The sequence below is a fragment of the Zalophus californianus genome, chromosome 2 (assembly GCF_009762305.2).
Source record: "Zalophus californianus isolate mZalCal1 chromosome 2, mZalCal1.pri.v2, whole genome shotgun sequence".
NCBI classification, from domain to species: domain Eukaryota; kingdom Metazoa; phylum Chordata; class Mammalia; order Carnivora; family Otariidae; genus Zalophus; species Zalophus californianus.
In genome coordinates, this window is record NC_045596.1 from 187,008,483 (window position 1) to 187,027,532 (window position 19,050).

General features: G+C 39.0%; 1 protein-coding gene across 8 annotated transcripts in view; it reads right to left on the reverse strand.

The window, feature by feature from the left end:
* SNX25 (sorting nexin 25) overlaps window positions 1-19,050 on the reverse strand; it is a 132,974-nt gene that overhangs the window by 72,498 nt on the left and 41,426 nt on the right. For all 8 annotated transcript variants that reach the window (XR_003520737.2, XM_027598665.1, XM_027598660.2 and 5 more), the window contains exons 3-5: window positions 14,849-15,065; window positions 9,315-9,487; window positions 7,640-7,826 (exon numbers count right to left, since the gene is read on the reverse strand). Coding sequence is in view for 7 of the 8 variants with exons in the window: in XM_027598665.1 (XP_027454466.1) it covers window positions 7,640-7,826; window positions 9,315-9,487; window positions 14,849-15,065 (577 nt within the window). In the remaining variant the exon portion in view is untranslated. The remainder of the gene's footprint in view (window positions 1-7,639; window positions 7,827-9,314; window positions 9,488-14,848; window positions 15,066-19,050) is intronic.

Here is a 19,050-nt window from a genome sequence, read left to right on the forward strand (position 1 = left end):
CACCATATATTACATCATTAGTTTTTGATGTAGTGTTCCATGATTCATTGTTTGTTCATAACACCCAGTGCTCCACGCAGAACGTGCCCTCTTTAATACCCGTCACCAGGCTAACCCATCCCCCCACCCTTCTTAGATCAAATTTTCCATCGCCATCAATACTTATCTTTCCTCCTAAATGAAGATATTTTGTTTTCTCCCATATGTTTAACTACCGCCTCTGTGCCCTCTGCTATTTCTCAGACACAAACAGAAGGAATTAAATTCTGAAGTCAATGTACTTTTACTTTTTATAAAACTGAAAGATCTTTTTGAAGGTTTTCCATAAGCAGCCTTGCATTTTAATGTGTTTTTTTAAAACTAAATTTATATTCATTTATTCTTTTCATAAAAATTTGCCAGGCTTCTCTTTGTTTTACACTCCATGATTTCTCATCTCCTTGCCCACCCACGTTAACCTTTCTTTCGCAGTTTATATGTGCTTACTGATTTCTGACATGGTGGAGCAGTTTGTCTGAAGGTATGCTTGATTTCTTTTTCCATGTTCCTCTAAAACGTAATCCAATTTTACTGCTCATGACTCAAAATCTATCTTCAGAATCACTGTTCAAAGCACCAAACATTCAAATAATTTAAATTCTCCTACACAGAAGCATGCAATTTTAGGAATTTTAGTATTTTTAGTGTACTAATCTTCATATGCAAATGCTCCTGAACTAATTAAGAGATGAAATCCATCCCCTTAATATCTGAAGAAAAACCATTTAGCAAACTCCCTCAGTAACCCATTCCACTGCTCCTTATGACCTCTTAAATTAACCTATTCATTATGGCCATTCCCTCTTGCTTTATCCTAGCAAAACAGAAAACACATCCATCTCAGTACACACTCGATAAAAGGTTTCCTTCATTTCTCCAAGCGAAATAATTCTTAATATTTTTAATTTTAAACCTTTTATTCATTATTAGCATTTCCTCTCTACTATTTTTAGATTCTCCATGTTGCTCTTTAAGTAAGGGGTCAGAAATAAACAAATCCAGAACTGAAAAAATCTAATAAAGACCGGACTGGCAGCAAATGAAATTATGGCAGTAACAGGCTACCCCGATTTTCTTTATTATGACTTGTTTCTCTGGCAGCCTATCCCTGTCTCACTAACAGATGATGGCACTTCTGGCAGTACTGTTCTCCAAGCAAGGATTAGTGCCTGCAAGGCTCCTAGACAGTAGAGACTGGCCGCCACACTTGCAGGAAGTCCCACAAGGCTGGGGCCATGTGTCGCTGCTCTTTTCTGCCCACCTGGCTAGCCGGTTACCCGCCTTTACATGTAGGATTTCAAGTCAGACAGACCTGAGTTCAAATTCCAGCTGTTCCTTATTAGCTAAGTGATCCAGGGCAAGTCACTTTACCTTCCTCAACTACATAATGAGAATAGTAATACTTAATTCACATAGTTGTTACAACAATCAGATGGTAAGAATTTCACTGTACCTAATGCATATTAGATATTCAACAAATGGTAGCTTAAAAACAAAGAAGTTTCCTCTTCTTGGGCATTTGCTTGGCATCTCTTTAACTTTGGCAAATGTCTAGTCCAGGAAAGCAGTATTTGTCCAATGTCTGTGCAGGAAGTAGCACTATCCTGCCTTGCTATAACTATACAACACGTAGCACTGTAGCAAAAATGGCGACGTGCCCATTCTGTATCTATGTTTCCCTTTTCCTTAGTAATAGAATCCTCCATTTTTAACTGAACCTAAGGCTTCCCAGAATAATTATATCTGATGGAAAAAATATAAGCAGAAATGTCATGTAGTAGCTTCCAGGTAGTTCTTTAAGAGACAGCCAATGCATGACCTTTGCCACCATCTTTTCTTGCCTTCATTCTGCTTCCTGGAATTAGGATATGATGAATGGCAATCTAGACTACACCCTGAACCATGAGGACTCTGGAATATTCCTAGGATGGCAGAGCAGTGAGCTGGAAGGAGCCTGGGTCCCTGAGGAGGCTAGAGCCCTCCTACCAGTCTTAGACTGCTTGTTCCCGACTTCTTTTATAGAAGAAAGAAAAAACCCTCTGGACTTTGGTAAGTAATCATTATTCTGTGGGTTTTCTAGCCTCCTCATCTAAATCTAATCCTAATGTAAGTTTCCAATCTTTTCATGGGATTCAAGTAATACTTTTTAATCAGGGGCAATTTTGTCCTCCAGAGGACATCTGGCAATGTCTGGGGGATGTTTTTGGTTGTCACAACTACGGAGGTGGTACTGGCATCCAGTGGGTGAGGCTAGTGATGCTAATATTCTACAATATTAGCCACAACTAATATTGTAGTTTTTGTAGCCACTGTAATATTGTAGCTACTCTACAACCACCCCCACAACCAAGAATTGTCTGGGCCAAAATGGCATTTTCGCCAAGGCTGAGAAACCTTGGGTTAAATACATCTCTCAGGATCACCAGTGATAAAACGCCCTTTATTCATTACAATAAACATGGTAGAAGAATGAGGCGTCTGGATTAATCAATATTCTTCTCAATAGTTACTATCTCTCACAAACAGTGATAAAGAGTTTTCAAAGAATTAGAATATAACAACTATAGGACATCTAGCCGAGACTTGAGATTGGTAGCAAGTGGAAGAATATTCCATTTAAAAGAGATTCTCAATTCTAGTTGCACGTTATAATCACCTGGAGGGCTAACCACTAATGCCCGGGTTCCACTGCAGGCCAATTATATAAAAATCCCTGGGGGTGAAGCCTAGGCAAGTGTATTTCTCATGGAGGAGCAAACTGCTTCCATAGAGCACTCTGTGCAAACACGCGGAGAAATTACACAACACAGGCAATAGGGGGTATTCCTGGGCCATGACCTGCCTGCTCCCTCCTGGGAGGTTCTATAAGGGCAGAACCTTTCATTTCCCCTTTGTTTAATGTTCACTCCCACTCCCTCTTTCTCTTCAGAATAAAAGAACACACAGCGCTTTCTCTAGTACGGCTGTAATTGTCGAGTCTCCCTAACGGATGCGCCTTTGCTCTGACCTCTGGTTTGCCTTGCTTGATGGTGGTCACCACCCCACCACCCAGACGGGCAGTGGGAATCTGTTCAGTTGTCCTTTAATATCTTGCAACAACAGGACATTCAGATTTCTGGCTCATGTCTCATTAGCAGAGTGGATCACTGCTTCCACTAGAAGATGCTGGAAAATTCAAAATGTTATACCAGTCCAGCCACCACATCCTCACTTCGACATCTTGGATGCCAGAAAAGAAGAAAAAGGAAGTAGCTGCAAAGGACAGTGAGATATCCAGCTGTAATTTTTTTTTAAAGACTGGGTGATTCTAATATATAGCCAAGGTCAAAAACCACTGGTTTAGTGTACTCAAAGGGAGCATTTCTAGCTCTATAATCGTACTGTCAAAGCAGCTCATGCTGACTCCGAAAAAAACAAACAGTCACTGAACTACAAATACGATGTTCAAGATTTTTTTGGTTTGGTTGTTTGTTTTTAATGCATTCCAACCCAGCAGACTTTATTCCTTTAGAAAATATGCATCTATCTCCCAAATATGTATGAAATAAAAGTGGATGGTTTCACCAACTGCTTAAGTCTAAATAAGACACATTCCTAGCTTAGGTGGCCTATCTTAAAATCTTACTAAGGGCAATTTGAAGATAGTGACCTAAAATGCTAATAAAGTCAGACAGTGGAGTACTCTAATTGTACAAGAAAAACGAAATAGTTCAGACTATGATGGAAGAAAGCCACTCCATTAGTGCGAGGCAGCTGATAAGCTTCGTCAGTGCTGGCTTTAGACAAGAGTCTGAAAAAAAGCAATTTTGCCTGTCAGTTAACAGTATGTAGGCCTGACCCCTGAATAGGGAGCAATTTTTCTATCAGATAAACAATAAGTAGCCAGTACCAGATAATTTATGCAGCATCACTTCTTTTGAGCAAAAAGATCAACCTCTACCACTGCAGAGTTGTTCCTGGTAGCCTTTCTAGTTCAATCTGTGCAAGAAGCAGAGAATAAGGTTAGCCCTCAGATTACCCTAAGATACAATGAATAGGGACATTGCCCCCTGGATACAAGATATACCAGTACAATATCAAACAGAACTGCCTGAAATTTTATCTACAGCAAAGGCCAAGGAATGGTCTCACAGAGAAAATGCCCTTCACGGTATTTTCTCCCAAGGTTCTTTGCCAAGCTGTTGCGGGAACTATATATTCTTCAAGATTACCATGATCCCATAGCTGATGCTGACTAATGTATACGACTTCTTGTTATGAGAGAAATTTGCAGCCCTTCCAAAGGAAGTCATCAACATATTTCCCAAGATTACAAAATTCAAAGTTCATAAAGGGACAGAGGTCAGAAAAACAGGTCATTTTAGTTGCACTCAGTCATTACATCAACTTAATTAAATCTGAAAATGTATTGTTTCCTAATAGAGTGGGCACTTTAAGAGTTTGATAATCTAATCACCAGAGTACCTCCAAATGTCCTCCCCGTGAACTCTATGAACTTTGTTGGAAAGAAAACCCAACAGTAACATGGAGGACACAAAAGAGAACAGAAATACATGCAATAGGAATATATATGAAATGGGTGGTTAGCAAGAGATTAGGAATTTTCTGATAATACTACTGAAGATGCTCAATGATAACTCAAAAGGCATTCTTTAAAATGCAAACAACTCAAATTATCCATCGACTGACAAAAGAACAAACAAAATGTGGTGTATTCATACAATGGAATATTATTCAGCCAAAAAAAGAAATGAAGTACTGATACATTCCACAACATGGATGACCCTTGAAAATATTATGCTGAGTATAAAAAGCCAGACACAAAAGGCCACATGTTGCACAATTCCATTTACATGAAACGTCCATAACAGGCAAATCCACAGAGACAGAAAGCAGATCAGTGGTTGCCAAGGGCTGGGGTGGAGAAGGAATGGGGAGTGATGCTAATGGGCACAGGGCTTCTTTTTAAAATGACGAAAATATTCTGGAATTAGAGGTAATGGTTGCACAGTCTGAATACACTAAAAACCACTGAATCATATACTTTAAAGTGGTGAATTTAATGGGGTGTAAGCCGTATCTCTTTAGTTCAGCATTTCCACTGCCCCATAAGCCTCTCCACGCTCAACAGAGGGCCTGCCTCTCAGGACACGCAGTGTGTTAGACTTCAGTGGTGCCCTATTTATGACATCAAGAGGAAGTGATCTTACAGAAAGATTTAAGCGCTCATACCATTTTTATTTCATCATGTTTAAAGGGAAAAGCGTCAAATCAGGATTCCTAGTGTCCTCTTTGGCCACTCAGGTAAAAGCAATCCAAAATGCCCCTACTGTGACAAAAGTAGCTTATCCAATTATCCTGGGGCTTTTGTTTTCTAAAGGTCAATTCTGACTGAGTTACTTCTTTACCTAGCAGATGACGAACTGCCAACATTAAAATTTCTATAGCATTTCAGATAGTCCTGAGCCTCGGACCAGTACATTTTGAAAAAGATAAGCCATTAATTCTAATCAAGATTTATTCATCTCATACTACAGAACTGTGTTAGAGTACCAATGGCTGATCACTCAAAATAATGACTTCTGTTTCAAAAAGTCTTCCGGTACCTTTTCGTTACACCACTATGTCAACACGTGTGCAGTGCTAAGATCTTTTGTTTGATACACAAAACAGAACACTCATTCATAAGTCTGGAAGTAGAATGAATATAGATTCAGTGAACTATCTGCCACTATTGATCCTAGATTGTTATCTTAGACTTCCTTGAAGTTACCAAGTGACCCACTTCTGACTGTATTGTGAAAGACTGCTTAACAGGGAAAAAGTACTTAGGAATGCAACGCCTCCTCAATTTATCTACATGAGGTGCCATCTGTTCACAATGTTACTAATTCCACAGAGGGTGATCATCACGTTACCAAGGTCACACGACAACAACAGGTATAGCAGGAGGCAGGTAGAGCGATATTGGAGCACGGGTTTGAACAGCGTCTCTAGTACTAGCGTGTGTGTGTGTGTGTGTGTGTGTGTGTGTGTGTGTGTGTGTGTGTGTGTGTGTGTGTGTGTGTGTGTGTGTGTGTGTGTGTACGGGTTTGAACAGCGTCTCTAGTACTAGCGTGTGTGTGTGTGTGTGTGTGTGTGTGTGTGTGTGTGTGAGCACGGGTTTGAACAGCGTCTCTAGTACTAGCGTGTGTGTGTGTGTGTGTGTGTGTGTGTGTGTGTGTACGGGTTTGAACAGCGTCTCTAGTACTAGCGTGTGTGTGTGTGTGTGTGTGTGTGTGTGTGTGTGTGTGTGTGTGTGTTGGCAGTTTTAAGGGGAAGAGGAGGCAACAAGTCCTGTCCTTCTGAGCTCTTTCACTCTCTATAGAATGACGCTTTAAACTCCTTTTAAATTTCAAAGCAAGTCCTGATAAGGATGACCTCTGAGTGGGTATAACCTGTAAGCCCCAGATAACAAATCAGGAATACTGACTCTCGGGTTCTCCACAGCTCAAGGGTCACAATGATCAAAAAGGAATTTCTAGGTTCAGACACAGATGATTATAAATCTCTAATAAATGAGTACCATATAGCTTATTCAAGATTATGCATGAAAAGAGAAGCATAAATAAATCTCCAGAGATTACATCCCCTAAGAATTAAATTATCGGTAACCACAATCAAACAAGTGAAGCCATCATTATACATTTGCAGGACCTAGATTAATACAGGACATGGTTTACAAGAACATGGTACCCTCCATAATGTCTACCTCTTACAATACTGTGTTATTCAGATAAGAAAACTAAGCAGCACAGCTCACCTTAATGGTAACCCTAGTTCAGAGGCAAATGTGACAAATCTAAAATCCTCAATGAGTTTAAAGACCCTTTCAGTCAATATTTTATTTTCCATCTGTAATTTATCAAAATTACTTACCAGAAGCAAAACGGACATATGGAGTTGCCTTTCTTCCCCATGTATTATTGTTTGGGGACATTAAAACTGAAGAGGAACCACAGAAACAGAAGCCTAGAAAATCCATGAACTATATATTGCTATATAATCATACTGTTTATGCATATACTATGAAAATAAAAAATAAATATACAAAAACAGACACTTACCCCTAAGATATCTCAAGTACGATAAGGAAGATTCCACCCCCCTATCAAAGAGACTCCTAGGGTATATTTCAAATGTGTTTTCTCAAAATAATTAGTCAAGAACCCATGATTCCCAAACCTGGGATTGCATTTTCTAAGAAAAATGAAGATCAATGCAATGTTCTATTATGTCATTTTAAAAAACACATCATCTCCTTCCCATGGTTTTCTAAGGAAATATCTGAGCAGCTAAGTAGTTACTCCTACCACTAAACAGCTTTCAATCTATTATAACCTAATTACTTGAAAAACAGGATACCTTGGGGAAAAAAAAAAAAACAAAAACACTAATTCCTCTGCAAAAGGAGAAGCTGGATAAATTTAGTTGTCACTGAGTAGTAAGGTTTATGGACTTCTTTATTTCTGCCTCCCTGACAACCACATTCTTTTGGTACCTAACTAGGCAAGGATGATAATTAGTAGCTACTGTCATGCTATAATTAAAGATCAAATACCTTAGCTGCTTCAAGAACTCAACATCAGAGTTGCTATTAATAAGCTTGATGAACTCTTCATAAGAAGGAGCATAGGTGTAGGCTCTCTTGTGATGTTCATTCATCTGTTCTCTGCGTTCCAACTGGGCAAGTAGCATCTGGTTAATGTAATCTGGATTACTCAGTAAATCCACTACTGGCTTCAAGACTGTGGGAAGAAGAAGAAAGCACCACTGAGAAAGGTATTGTCCTTTAAAGGAATTGTTTTTCTTTTACAGAACTGAAACCACATTTGGGAAACGTTTTTAAACTACCCAAATGGGGAAAATACAAACAACTCAAATATTCAAAAATGTGTGTGCGTGTACATACAGCTTCCTCTGGGTATGCTACCAACTATGGCCACAATCTAGTGGTTGATTTAACAAATGACTTAAGTTTAAAGGAATAATGAAAGAAAGTCATTTGCAACCCAGGTTCCTAACAAAGACATCAAAATTAAGTACACTGATTTTTTTCCTTTTATTTATTTTTTTATAAGGCTCAATAGGTTTTGTCTGCCAAAAGATGAAAGTGAATGTTCTCCCAACTGGTGAATGAAAACCTCAGGGAAGAAGTTGTTAAAAAGTCAATGATATGACTACAAACTCATCCTACCAAATTTAGGTTAAAAAGTTCCCTTTTCGGGGTGCCTGGGGGGCTCAGTTGGTTAAGTATCAGACTCTTGATTTTGGCTCAGGTCATAATCTCAGGGTCCTGGGATCAAGCCCAGCGTCGAGTCTGCTTGAGGATTCTCTCCCTCTCCTTCTGCCCCTCCCCCCCACCACTTGCACACACACATGCTCACATATACTCTCTTTCTCTAAAATAAATAAATAATCTTTTTTAAAAAAGTTGCCTTTTCTGGGGTGCCTGGGCGGCTCAGTTGGTGAGGTAACCAACTCTTGAGCTCAGCTGAGCTGTTGATCTCAGGGTCGTGAAGCCAAAAATAAAAAATAAAAATAAATTTAAAAATTCCCTTTTCTCTGTTTGGTATCCACTAATGACCACAGATAATAAATGAGACAATCAATCAATGCATATCAAATGCAATGTTATTTGAGATTTTGAGGTAAGAGAAATTTCTCTTAGGTCATATTTTCTTCCATTTCTTGTATTCTGGCCAAGCATCTCCCTCATTATACTTCCTTTAGTAATTACACTATACTGTGGGTACAGTTCCTTTTTTGTTTATTCCAAGTTCACAAAATTACATATAGGCATTATCAATGAATCTTCTACCTTAAAAGTATTTTAAGTAAATGCACACTAGAGTTTGAGTACAGGTATTCTTTCATTGATGAATATATTATTGACCTGGATAATTCAAAAGCTACCCTAAAGGGATGCTTCCCTGTGAAGAACATAAGGACTAATTATCCTGTGTCAAAATAAACAACAGAATGGACTATGCATTTGGCAACATGTTACATAAAAAACTTGTTTATCATGGATGGCCAAATAATACTGTCTTTAAGTGACACTTCACATTTGAAAATCTGAAAATATCTTAGCTCCCATATGTCCCATGATATACAAGGTCTGCATAGGTATATATAAAGTGTTATCTCATTAGTATGTAGAACATTTGTTTGCATATTATTTGTTTGCATATTTGCTATCACATTAGTAATATGAATTATTTATAAAAGTCTACCTTTTGTTGTGAGTATTTCTGCAAGCATTATACGTAAGCTGAGAGACTGGACATCCTTTGAGGGAAGGAAACAAAACACCAGAACCCGAGAACACATTTGTAGGAATCTCACTTCATCATATGAGTTCCTCAAGCATGTATGTAACACAAAAGGCCTTGGTTGTTCTTCATGTCTAAAAGAAATTAATGAAGAGAGGGAAGAGGAAGGAAAGAATTTCTGGAAACAATTTGGTTATGTATCATTAAGTATAAAATATCTCAAATGGACAATATATGTTTTCATAATTGTGTCCACTCCTCAAAAATGTCAATAGCTAATAATTTTCTCAATCACAGACTAATTTAGAAAAATGCTAATGCATGCCCTTTCAGGATTTCAAACCTTAAGTAGCATCAACAATTAACACATAACTCCCAAATCACAGCAACAATCCAGAAAAGTATGAGTGTTTCTTTAACTGGATTATTTTTAAGTCTCCTAGACGTCTTCTCAAATGTGATCTACAGCTTCATTTTTCAAAAAAAACCTAAGAAAACATAACCAGGGTCACTACACAGCTTTCCTGACTAGGTAATCATGGGATAAAAATGCTATGGGTTTTCTACCGAAGAGTGGGTCCATGACTTACTTGATGCTACAGAAATTGGTGGCAAATTGCCTTCTGTGAAGTTCCCAGGTATTTTCTAAAGAGTCTTGCCAACCGTGGTCACAGGCTTCCCTATCAGCACTGACCCTATCCTCATCCCAGGACCATTAATTTGGAGGATCTGAGTGAAGAGGAGTAGAAAGTAGAACTTTCTATACCTCCTTTTCCCACAGTACCTTGATAGGAGTAGTTCAAGAAAGACTGGGAAGTTCATTTTTCTAATACCTTCCAGATAAGAGATAACGTTTATGGACTTCTTATATTAACTAGTGGCCAATCCTGGGCAAGGGGTGACACCACGCAGAGCGGAAGGAATCATACCAGGTGCTACATAGTAACGAAACAAATACATATTAGTGCCTTTTACAACTAGCACCTCTGGAGTGTTGATTGCAATTTCTTTTTGCACTGGAGAATGAAGACTAGTTTCCAGAGTAGGTACTCTACTCTAAAACAGAAAGACTTCCTCTTTGTCTTCTACAACAAGCAAGAAAAATTCAATACTAATATGAAAAGCCAAAAAAACAAACAGATTTTAAGAATAACCCTTTACATATATAGTGATACATGTTGACTCTTTAAAAATGGCATCTTCAGGGGTACCTGGCTGGCTCAGTTGGTAGAACATGAGACTCTTGATTTGGGGGACATGAGTTCAGGCCATTAGGGGTGGAGTTTACTTAAAAAAAAAAACAAAAATAAAAAATAAGTAAATTTAAAATGGCATCTTCAATTATTTGAAATTCTAGCTATGCTGCCAGTTAGAGATGATCTTTTAGTATAGTAAGATCTAGATGCTACTCGTCTCATCAAGCACTTTTAAGGATAAAACTTTAAAATAGGTAGTCGGTTAACAATTATTGGGGAAAGTTGGCCCCAAAAAACTAACGACAGAAGCTTCTTTCTATAATAACAAAATCCTCTCAAAGTATTCACAATCCCTTCTCTGTTCCGATGGAAGGCAGATAAAAGGAGCCTGGTCATCAGACTTCTACAAGTTCATCTCCCTCCTAGAACTGAGTTAGGGAAAAACTTTCTGAGTGAGCATAAAAGACCAGATATCTGGTCAAACGCACTCCATCTAAGGAAAAGGGAGAGGCCAGTGCTTCCCTGGAATCCCTCTGCTCACTCCAAGCAGGATACTCCTATGATGCCTTCTAGTTCATGAACATCTACTGCTTCAGAACCCGAGAAAAGATCCCGAGGCACGTGGCTGCTTCTGGGTCAGGAGGTGTCCATGCACCTGCGTGCAGGCAGCATCCTCCTTCTGCCAGTGTGGATGGATCATTTGTTTACTCCAAGTCCTACTATTTGCATCTGGGTTCTCATTCCTAGTGAGCAAAAGAACATTCACCTCTTGTAAATTTCACATGTACAACAAGACTTAATCTTCACACCTACAAGAAGCAGGTATCATCAGCAGCATTTCATAGATGAGAACATTGAGGATCTGAGTGGTTAGCGAATAGTCCAAAGTCAGAGGTAATAAATGGTAGAAATAACTCTCCTGTTCAGCCTGACTCTCAAGTCCAGACTCTACGCTACTCCATAATCAAAGACCACAAAGATGAAAGGGGGGAAAATTCAGAGATAAAGAGAGAAAATATGAATAAAAAGCATTATTTTTCCCCTTAAACAGCATGCCTGTACTTGACTAGTAAATCAAACACATAGAGATTGTAAGAAGGAGACTATGAAATTAAAGATGCTACTGATCAAACAGCATAAAAAGAATCAGTTTTAGCTTTTCCTGAAACATGCTGGAACAAGACAGATGGGACAAAGGAAGAGGAAGCAGAGGCAAGACTTAAATGTGATCTGGGGACTGGGTTTAAAGCAGCAGCAGAATGTCAGCCTGGAAATAAACACAAGCTGACTGGAAAGCTGCCTCCACACCATTGCCTAACAGTCAACCAGTGTATGTGTTGCTTTTATTAATGCAATTTATTATTCTCTTGTTTGACAGTGGCCAATTCAATTGGGTGCTTCCCAGGCTGCCAAAGTCATTTTGCAGCCAACAGATATCCACACATGGATGGAGATTTCTAGGATGAGGGCACTATTTACCTGGGGCAGGCAAGTGCAGACACAGCTGTCAAACCTAGACACACTGTCTGCCAGTCTCATTGTGTGATTTGTAGAAGATAATGCATTAACAGACATTAGTTCTCTAGGGTTCACTTCTAGGGCATAATCATCTATATGCAAAACATCAGTAACCTACTGGCACTTTTTCAAATATCTATAATCCCAGAGTACAGCGGTAGATTTTTTTTTCTTTAATAAGAATCATCAACTAGAGCTTCTAGGCATAGCCCAGATATCAGCAAAATAAATCTACCATTGGTATAAGAAAACTAGAAGCCCAGAGGGAAGGCGTTTCTAAAATGGAATCAATTATCTGTTTCTATTATTGTGATGCTTTACCCATAATATCTTTATATTAGTCACAAAAGCAGTAATTTCAGAAGCTGGTAAATGTCTCCATGAAAAATATATGCTCATGTTCAAATTAGATCATCATAAAAATACTAAATTTCTCTAACCACTTGCTCTTCTCCCAAACCTAAATCCATCAGTCTTCTCACTGGAATAAAACATAGATTTAAAATACTGTCCTTCATTGAACCATAATTTAAATACTTTAAAATGAGCTTCCACTGAGTTCAGACAAGTCTTGGACAGTATCTGGCGGGCAGAAGCAAGGAGCCCTTTATACAACAGATATTACAGCAAACCAGCAGGAGCTCCTCGGGGTTGAACACTTGAAAAGAGCGGCTGAAGTTCTTGAGACACCAGGGGTATAACCCTGGAGTCGTCATTCTCTCCCTTTTCTTATAAGTTCACACACTCCCTTCCGGGAAGTTGCTTTCTCTACCAACAGCAGTTTTCCCCAGTAGCCTGAGGACCCCTATGTGTAAGACAAAATGTCACTTGTCTTTTCCATTCCTGTTCTCACCAGCAGAGTGGAGTTTCCAGAGGCTACCTAATGTGTGCTTACACCATCACTCTACTGGCTAATGGGAAGTGGATTGTATTCGTGCCCTTTAAAAATGTCTTGGTTCTAACAGCTGACATGGTAAATATCGATAATATAATAAGAGGTGAGGTGGTATACATTTAACAACTGGATCTCCAAGGGGAAAAACAGCTGATTTGTAGCATTCGCCCACTGCACAGTGTAAACACTCCCACCATGGCCAATGACAAGCTAGCAAGGTGATATTCCTGATCTCAAAGTAAGGAAGGGATGTGCACAGTCAGCTCTTGCAAACCAGTACAAGCTGGTTCCAGCACCCCACAAGATAGAACCCACATAAACAAGAGTGCTTTTGGGGGAGCCTGGCTGGGTCAGTCAGAAGAACATGCAACTCTTGATCTTAGGATTGTGAGTTTGAGCCCTACACTGGGTATAGAGATTACTTAAAAACAAAACCTTAAAGAAAAAAAGAGCTTTCAGGTTTTCAACAACTTTTAAGAGTACAGAGGGATCCTGAGACCAAAAAAAAATCTGAGAACCATTGCTCTACAGCAATTTTTTTCAAATCATGGGTTGTGACCCACAAGGAATAAAATAAAATTTAGTTCATCTCAAACACCAATTTTAAAAAGATGTTAACACATCAGTTATCACAGGTAATAAGAGTATTGTTTTATGAAACTGAGTCACGATATAAAATGTCTTTCTTACTATGAGTCACAGTTTTTAAAAAATGCAAAACATTAGGGGCAGCAAACTGGAATACATTAGGCACATGATGGCTCTGTACATTTTGATCTCACAAGCCTGTGCGACACAGACTTTGGGAGAGAGAATGATTGATGGAGAGCGAATGATTGATGGAAAGAGGCAATACAGCCAAGAACAGGGAGCTGCTACTAACATTCAGCAAGCAGGCCCCCTGAGCAACAACAGCACAGGGCAGAACAGGGACTGCCCGCTGACAAACTCACTAGGCAGGGCTTCTCAGAAGAGAACAGGAGTCACCACCTGCCCAATAAGGAAGCCAGTGCTTCTCCATCCTCATTTGTATTTTTCAGATACCCGCTCTCTCCCCTGAAAGTAGAGGTAGAAGAACAGCACTGAGAATAGGCCACGGTAACTGCAAGGAGCGCCTCTCCTACTGAGCCCCTATTCAAACAGGCAGAAGACTACTCCTTTCTTTCAGTAAGATGACTTTTATAAGCAAGTTAGAAGTGCCGTAATTCAGCATTCTCACACTCACAAAGGAGTAGGGCATACAGTTAAGATCCTACCGGCAAACCTCTAAACATAAGGATTTGTTACAAGCTCAGAAATGGCCTTGAAGTTTTCCTTCCAAAGGCAGTCACCTCATAGGCACAGATCTTGTGAGTGGAACAGTACAAAGAGCTAACAAACCTAAATATTCACAATTTTCACAATGAAACATTTCTAATTACAGCCCACAAACCCCAATACTGAGTTCTTTTTTAAAAGTCAATTTTCAGGATATGGTGATGCAACAGAGCTCTCAACAAAAAGAAATTCTAAACCTTTCTAAACATTGTAAACTCATGGACACTTCACAGTATAAGACACTGTATTTAAATTTTCTACTTCTAGGTACTCATGATTCTATAAACAAGTTCATGACAGTGCTGGCTCGGTAAAATTCATTGCATTGTTTAAGTTTTTCACAAAATTAAAGAAGTCCATAAAGGGGTTTTCTATTAGAGAGTTATAAAAAAAATCTACTCTACCAGAACACTATAAATGTTCTCCCTCAATAAATCTATATTTCAAGCCAAGTGCCAGCAAGAGGCAGAAAATTCTAGTTTTATCTTGATTTTGACCACTTTCTGTATAAGAAAAATATTTTAATGTGGAAAAAAAGTGGGGGAAGTTGTTCATGTTTGAACAGTTACCTGGCATTCGCAGCTTTCAGGTCACAGAAATGAGTGAGTAAAGTTCTTACAACATCATTGCAGACGACTTTAACCACATCCACGTGGCTCAGTCTGTGACGCAGCTGTCTGGCAATTTCCCAAAAGTCTTCCAAGAGCAGATGGTAAAGCTGTCCCTCATCTCTGCTGAGATTTCCATACCAGGACAGAACGTAATCTCTATAACTGTAGTCAAACACTACCAGGAATAAACAAAGCAATGAGTAAATCTTAGATGAAAGAAGCATATACCAAGACTGCATTTCTACTGGACACTGAGGACCTACTATCTAATATTCACTGTTTAAAATATAAAGAGTAGATAACAACACAAGAGAAGACATAATCTTCCCTAGAATATTTGAAAATAAAAAGATTCTAACTAAAATTCTGGAGGTGTGGTGACCATATGTCCTGAATTTTTGTGGACAGCCCAATTTTTAAATATTCTATCCTGGGGCCAAACTATCTAAATTTATCCAAAAACAGAGCATCTTACACAGTGGCAACACACTTATCGAGTCTGCCAGTCATCAATTTATTGCCTCTCGCTTCCAAATTCACCCTTTCTTGCCCTACTTTATGATACTGGAGACAGACCATGTAAACATTTCTTTGCCAACTCATACCATGTTAGAGTTTGACAGGAGAGGATGCCGGCGGGGACTGTGGAGGAGGAAGGGGCTTCTTCTTGTCCTGGTTCCTGTGTGCTCTTCTCTGATTGCTCCTGCAGTGTGCGGCGGGCAGCAGCAGGGGGGGCATCAGATGGCCTCACCCCCCGCAGATTCTAATGGCATTCAGAGGGCAGCTCCCCAGAGAAGTCTGCTAGTACCCTGGGGGTGGCTTCCCGTAGCCTGTGGTATCTCCCCAAATCTTCACCATTACATGGGCCACACCTGTGCCCTCTCCAGTGAGACCTGGATCTCAACTTGGGGGTGAAGAAGGAACCCGCTCCCAAACGTATCCCTCCTTGAAGTGCTCTGCCATGGCCCCAGAAGTAGTGATTGCTCCCATTATCTGCTCTTCCTATAGTCTTTGGAGTTCTCTTTATTCCTCAGTAGTCAAGTCCCTTGGCAAGTTAATCACTCTTTAAACTTTCTTGTTCAAGTATTATGTGGTTTCTGTCTCTTAATGAGACCCCAACTAATGCAGGAAGAATCCCCTAAGTCAGATATCACACCAGGCTCAGCATCTGTGGCTGACAACCTTCTTTGGAAAATTTCTAGTATCTCTTTTCTTAATTCTGGATCAATTTTATGCCTTGGAAATAAAAACCCTTAGCTCTAGAGCAGTGCTATCCAACAGAAATAGGAGAGTCACATATGTAATTTTAAGTGTCTAGTAGCCACATTAAAAAAGGAAAAAAGAAACAGGTTAAATTTTAATAATATGTTTCAACTAATATATCCAAAATATGATTTCAAAACATAATCAAGACTATCAATTAATGAAATTTTTTTAAAGATTTTATTTATTTATTTGACAGAGAGATAGAGCCAGAGAGCACAAGTGGAGAGAATGGCAGAGGGAGAGGGAGAAGCAGGCTTCCCGCTGAGCAGGAAGCCCGATGCAGGGCTCGATCCCAGGACCCTGGGATCATGACCTGAGCCGAAGGCAGACACTTAACCATCTGAGCCACCTGGGCACCCCAATTAGTGAGATTCTTTTTCCATGCTAAGTCTTCACCAACTGGTATATATTTTATACTTTCAGCACATCTTAATTTGGACTAGCCACATTACTCAATCGCCACTTGTACACAGTAGTTCTCTGTTGCTCAAGGCAGCTCAAGTCCACATAGAAGATGAAGACTGAAAAATAAAAATGTTACTGGACTAAAGTCGTGATTTCCCCAAGGGAGGAAAAACACAGCCCCATATCCATGTTTCAGCATAAGGATACCTGTACTATTTTTTAATCACTGCTTATTTCTCAAGGTTTTCTCTTTCCTTCTTCAAATACCACTTGATTTAGCTTAATTTTGATATGACCATACTTTGTCTCAGATAAATAGTCTATCCTCTTGCTTTGCTTTGCTCCCAAGAATCCTGTGGAACAAAACGTAACTTGGGATCCTGATTTACTGCACACCTGGCCCACAAATGTCTGACCCATAATTCTCAAATAATTCTGCAGGCCAGGATTGGGTGCTTGTTTTATTCATCTTGTTTTATTCATCTTTATTCATCAATTACTTCCTGAGATGGGGGGAGATGGGAAGGTGGCAGGAGGGAGGTCATAGTTCTTAGAAAACTGAATAGCAAATGGAACCTCCAGCTCAGAGTTCATCTTATGTAAGGATTCCATATATGTGCAAAAGCCCACAAGTCAAGGAAAGCACCGTTCTTGTTTTAATATTCTGTGATGGCTTTTTTTCTCAGAATATCAACTGTGAAAGTATTATCCAATGCTTTTCCACATTTCCAGAATTTCTGCATTGCAGCTTTATAATAATTCACAAAATGGCATCTTAAATCCCATAGGTCAAAAACATACATAAATCATCAAGAATTTTGTTCACAGACACAAAGGTTTAGCTCATCCTCAAAGTGATTCCACTGGCCTCAGTAGTGGGATAAGACACTTAAGATAGCTGAAGCTTTATAGCTGAGAACCATTACTTGCCAAAGACTAAGGGACAGGCATTTATTTATTTTTTTAAGATTTTATTTATTCATTTGAGACACAGAGATACAGAGAGAGAGACAGCATGAGCAGGGGGACAGGCAGAGGAAGAGAGAGAGAGAAGCAGACTCCCCATTGAGCCAGGAGCCCGATGCGGGGCTCGATCCCAGGACCCTAGGATCATGACCTGAGCCAAAGGCAGACGCTTAACCATCTGAGCCACCCAGGTGCCCAGGGGGCAGGCATTTAAAAGAAAAAAAAAAAAGAGATACTACCTCAATCTTTCATTTTTCATTAAATAAGCATTTAATTCTGGTATGTAAGGCTTCCAGTATACAAGGTAGAATAAATATCCGCTGGACACAAAAGAAAAGGCAAAACAAAAGCAAAACCAACAAATAAATCATTTCCTAAACCTTTTGGCTATTTTCTGATCACTTCCAAATATTCATTTGAACAAATGGTTATGTTTTCTAGATTTTACAAAAAGTAGCCACATCTCATTCCTAATTGGACTATTCCATTTAGGAGAAAGCAGAAATGGTTTCTGACCTGGATATTTAAGAAATTAGAGCAAAAACAGGAATAGGCTAATCCCATAATCTCACTCATTGACAAAAAATAGACCACAGTTCCTACACAGTAATTGCGTTACATCCTCTCAAGAAATTGAGGCTCCAAGAAGTGAAATAACTTGCTCAAAGTCAAATAAGTGATAAAGCCAAGTGTCCTATCTGCCAATCAAACACTCTTCCTACTCAGCACACTGTAGTCCTGCATGAAGGTGGAACAAGTCACATGAGTAAAAAACATGAGAAATCTGAATAGTGGCCCTTTCCACTGGATATCCAGCTTGTTTAAAATATTTATATGAAAAAAATATGCTAAAAATTGTCCTAGAAGGCACTAATAGGACCAATGGGTGGAAGTCATAAGAAATTGTTTTTTCTGTTCAACATAATGAATAAAATCATTAAAGCTATTCAAGATTCACAGTAAATGGTGAATATTCTACCATAAGAAACTTTTAAACAAGCTGGATATCCAATGGACAAGGATGACCTAGAAAAAATTACTTCCTGAGATGGGGGGCTGAATTATATAATCTCCACAGACTCTTATCTGCAAAGCTTTTATATCCTTCTTCTGGTAAGAGCCACCCTGACTACAAAGCACTGCTAATTTGTTCATTTGCAATTCTTTCTCCCTTACTCTTTTATTAAACAAAGTTGTCATACCACAGAATTTTTAACTAGTAGCAAATAAACCTATAACCCAAAACGTTTGGGAAATAGAAGCATTTTTCCTTTCGTTAAAATTTAGTTTCAAATTATAGAAGGAAATTAAAAGCAATGATAAGAGACTTAATAGCTTTAAAATAAGATCTTCTTAGCACACTAAAGGATTTATGTGAAGGGCATATTCATCTACATAATTTCCCATTACGCTTGTTAACCACACACTGCATATGTTAATTAATACAGCTCTAAAATACTCCTCCAATACATTTTTTTAGGAATTGATAAAAATGAATATTGGTAAAAATCTCAACTCAGGGG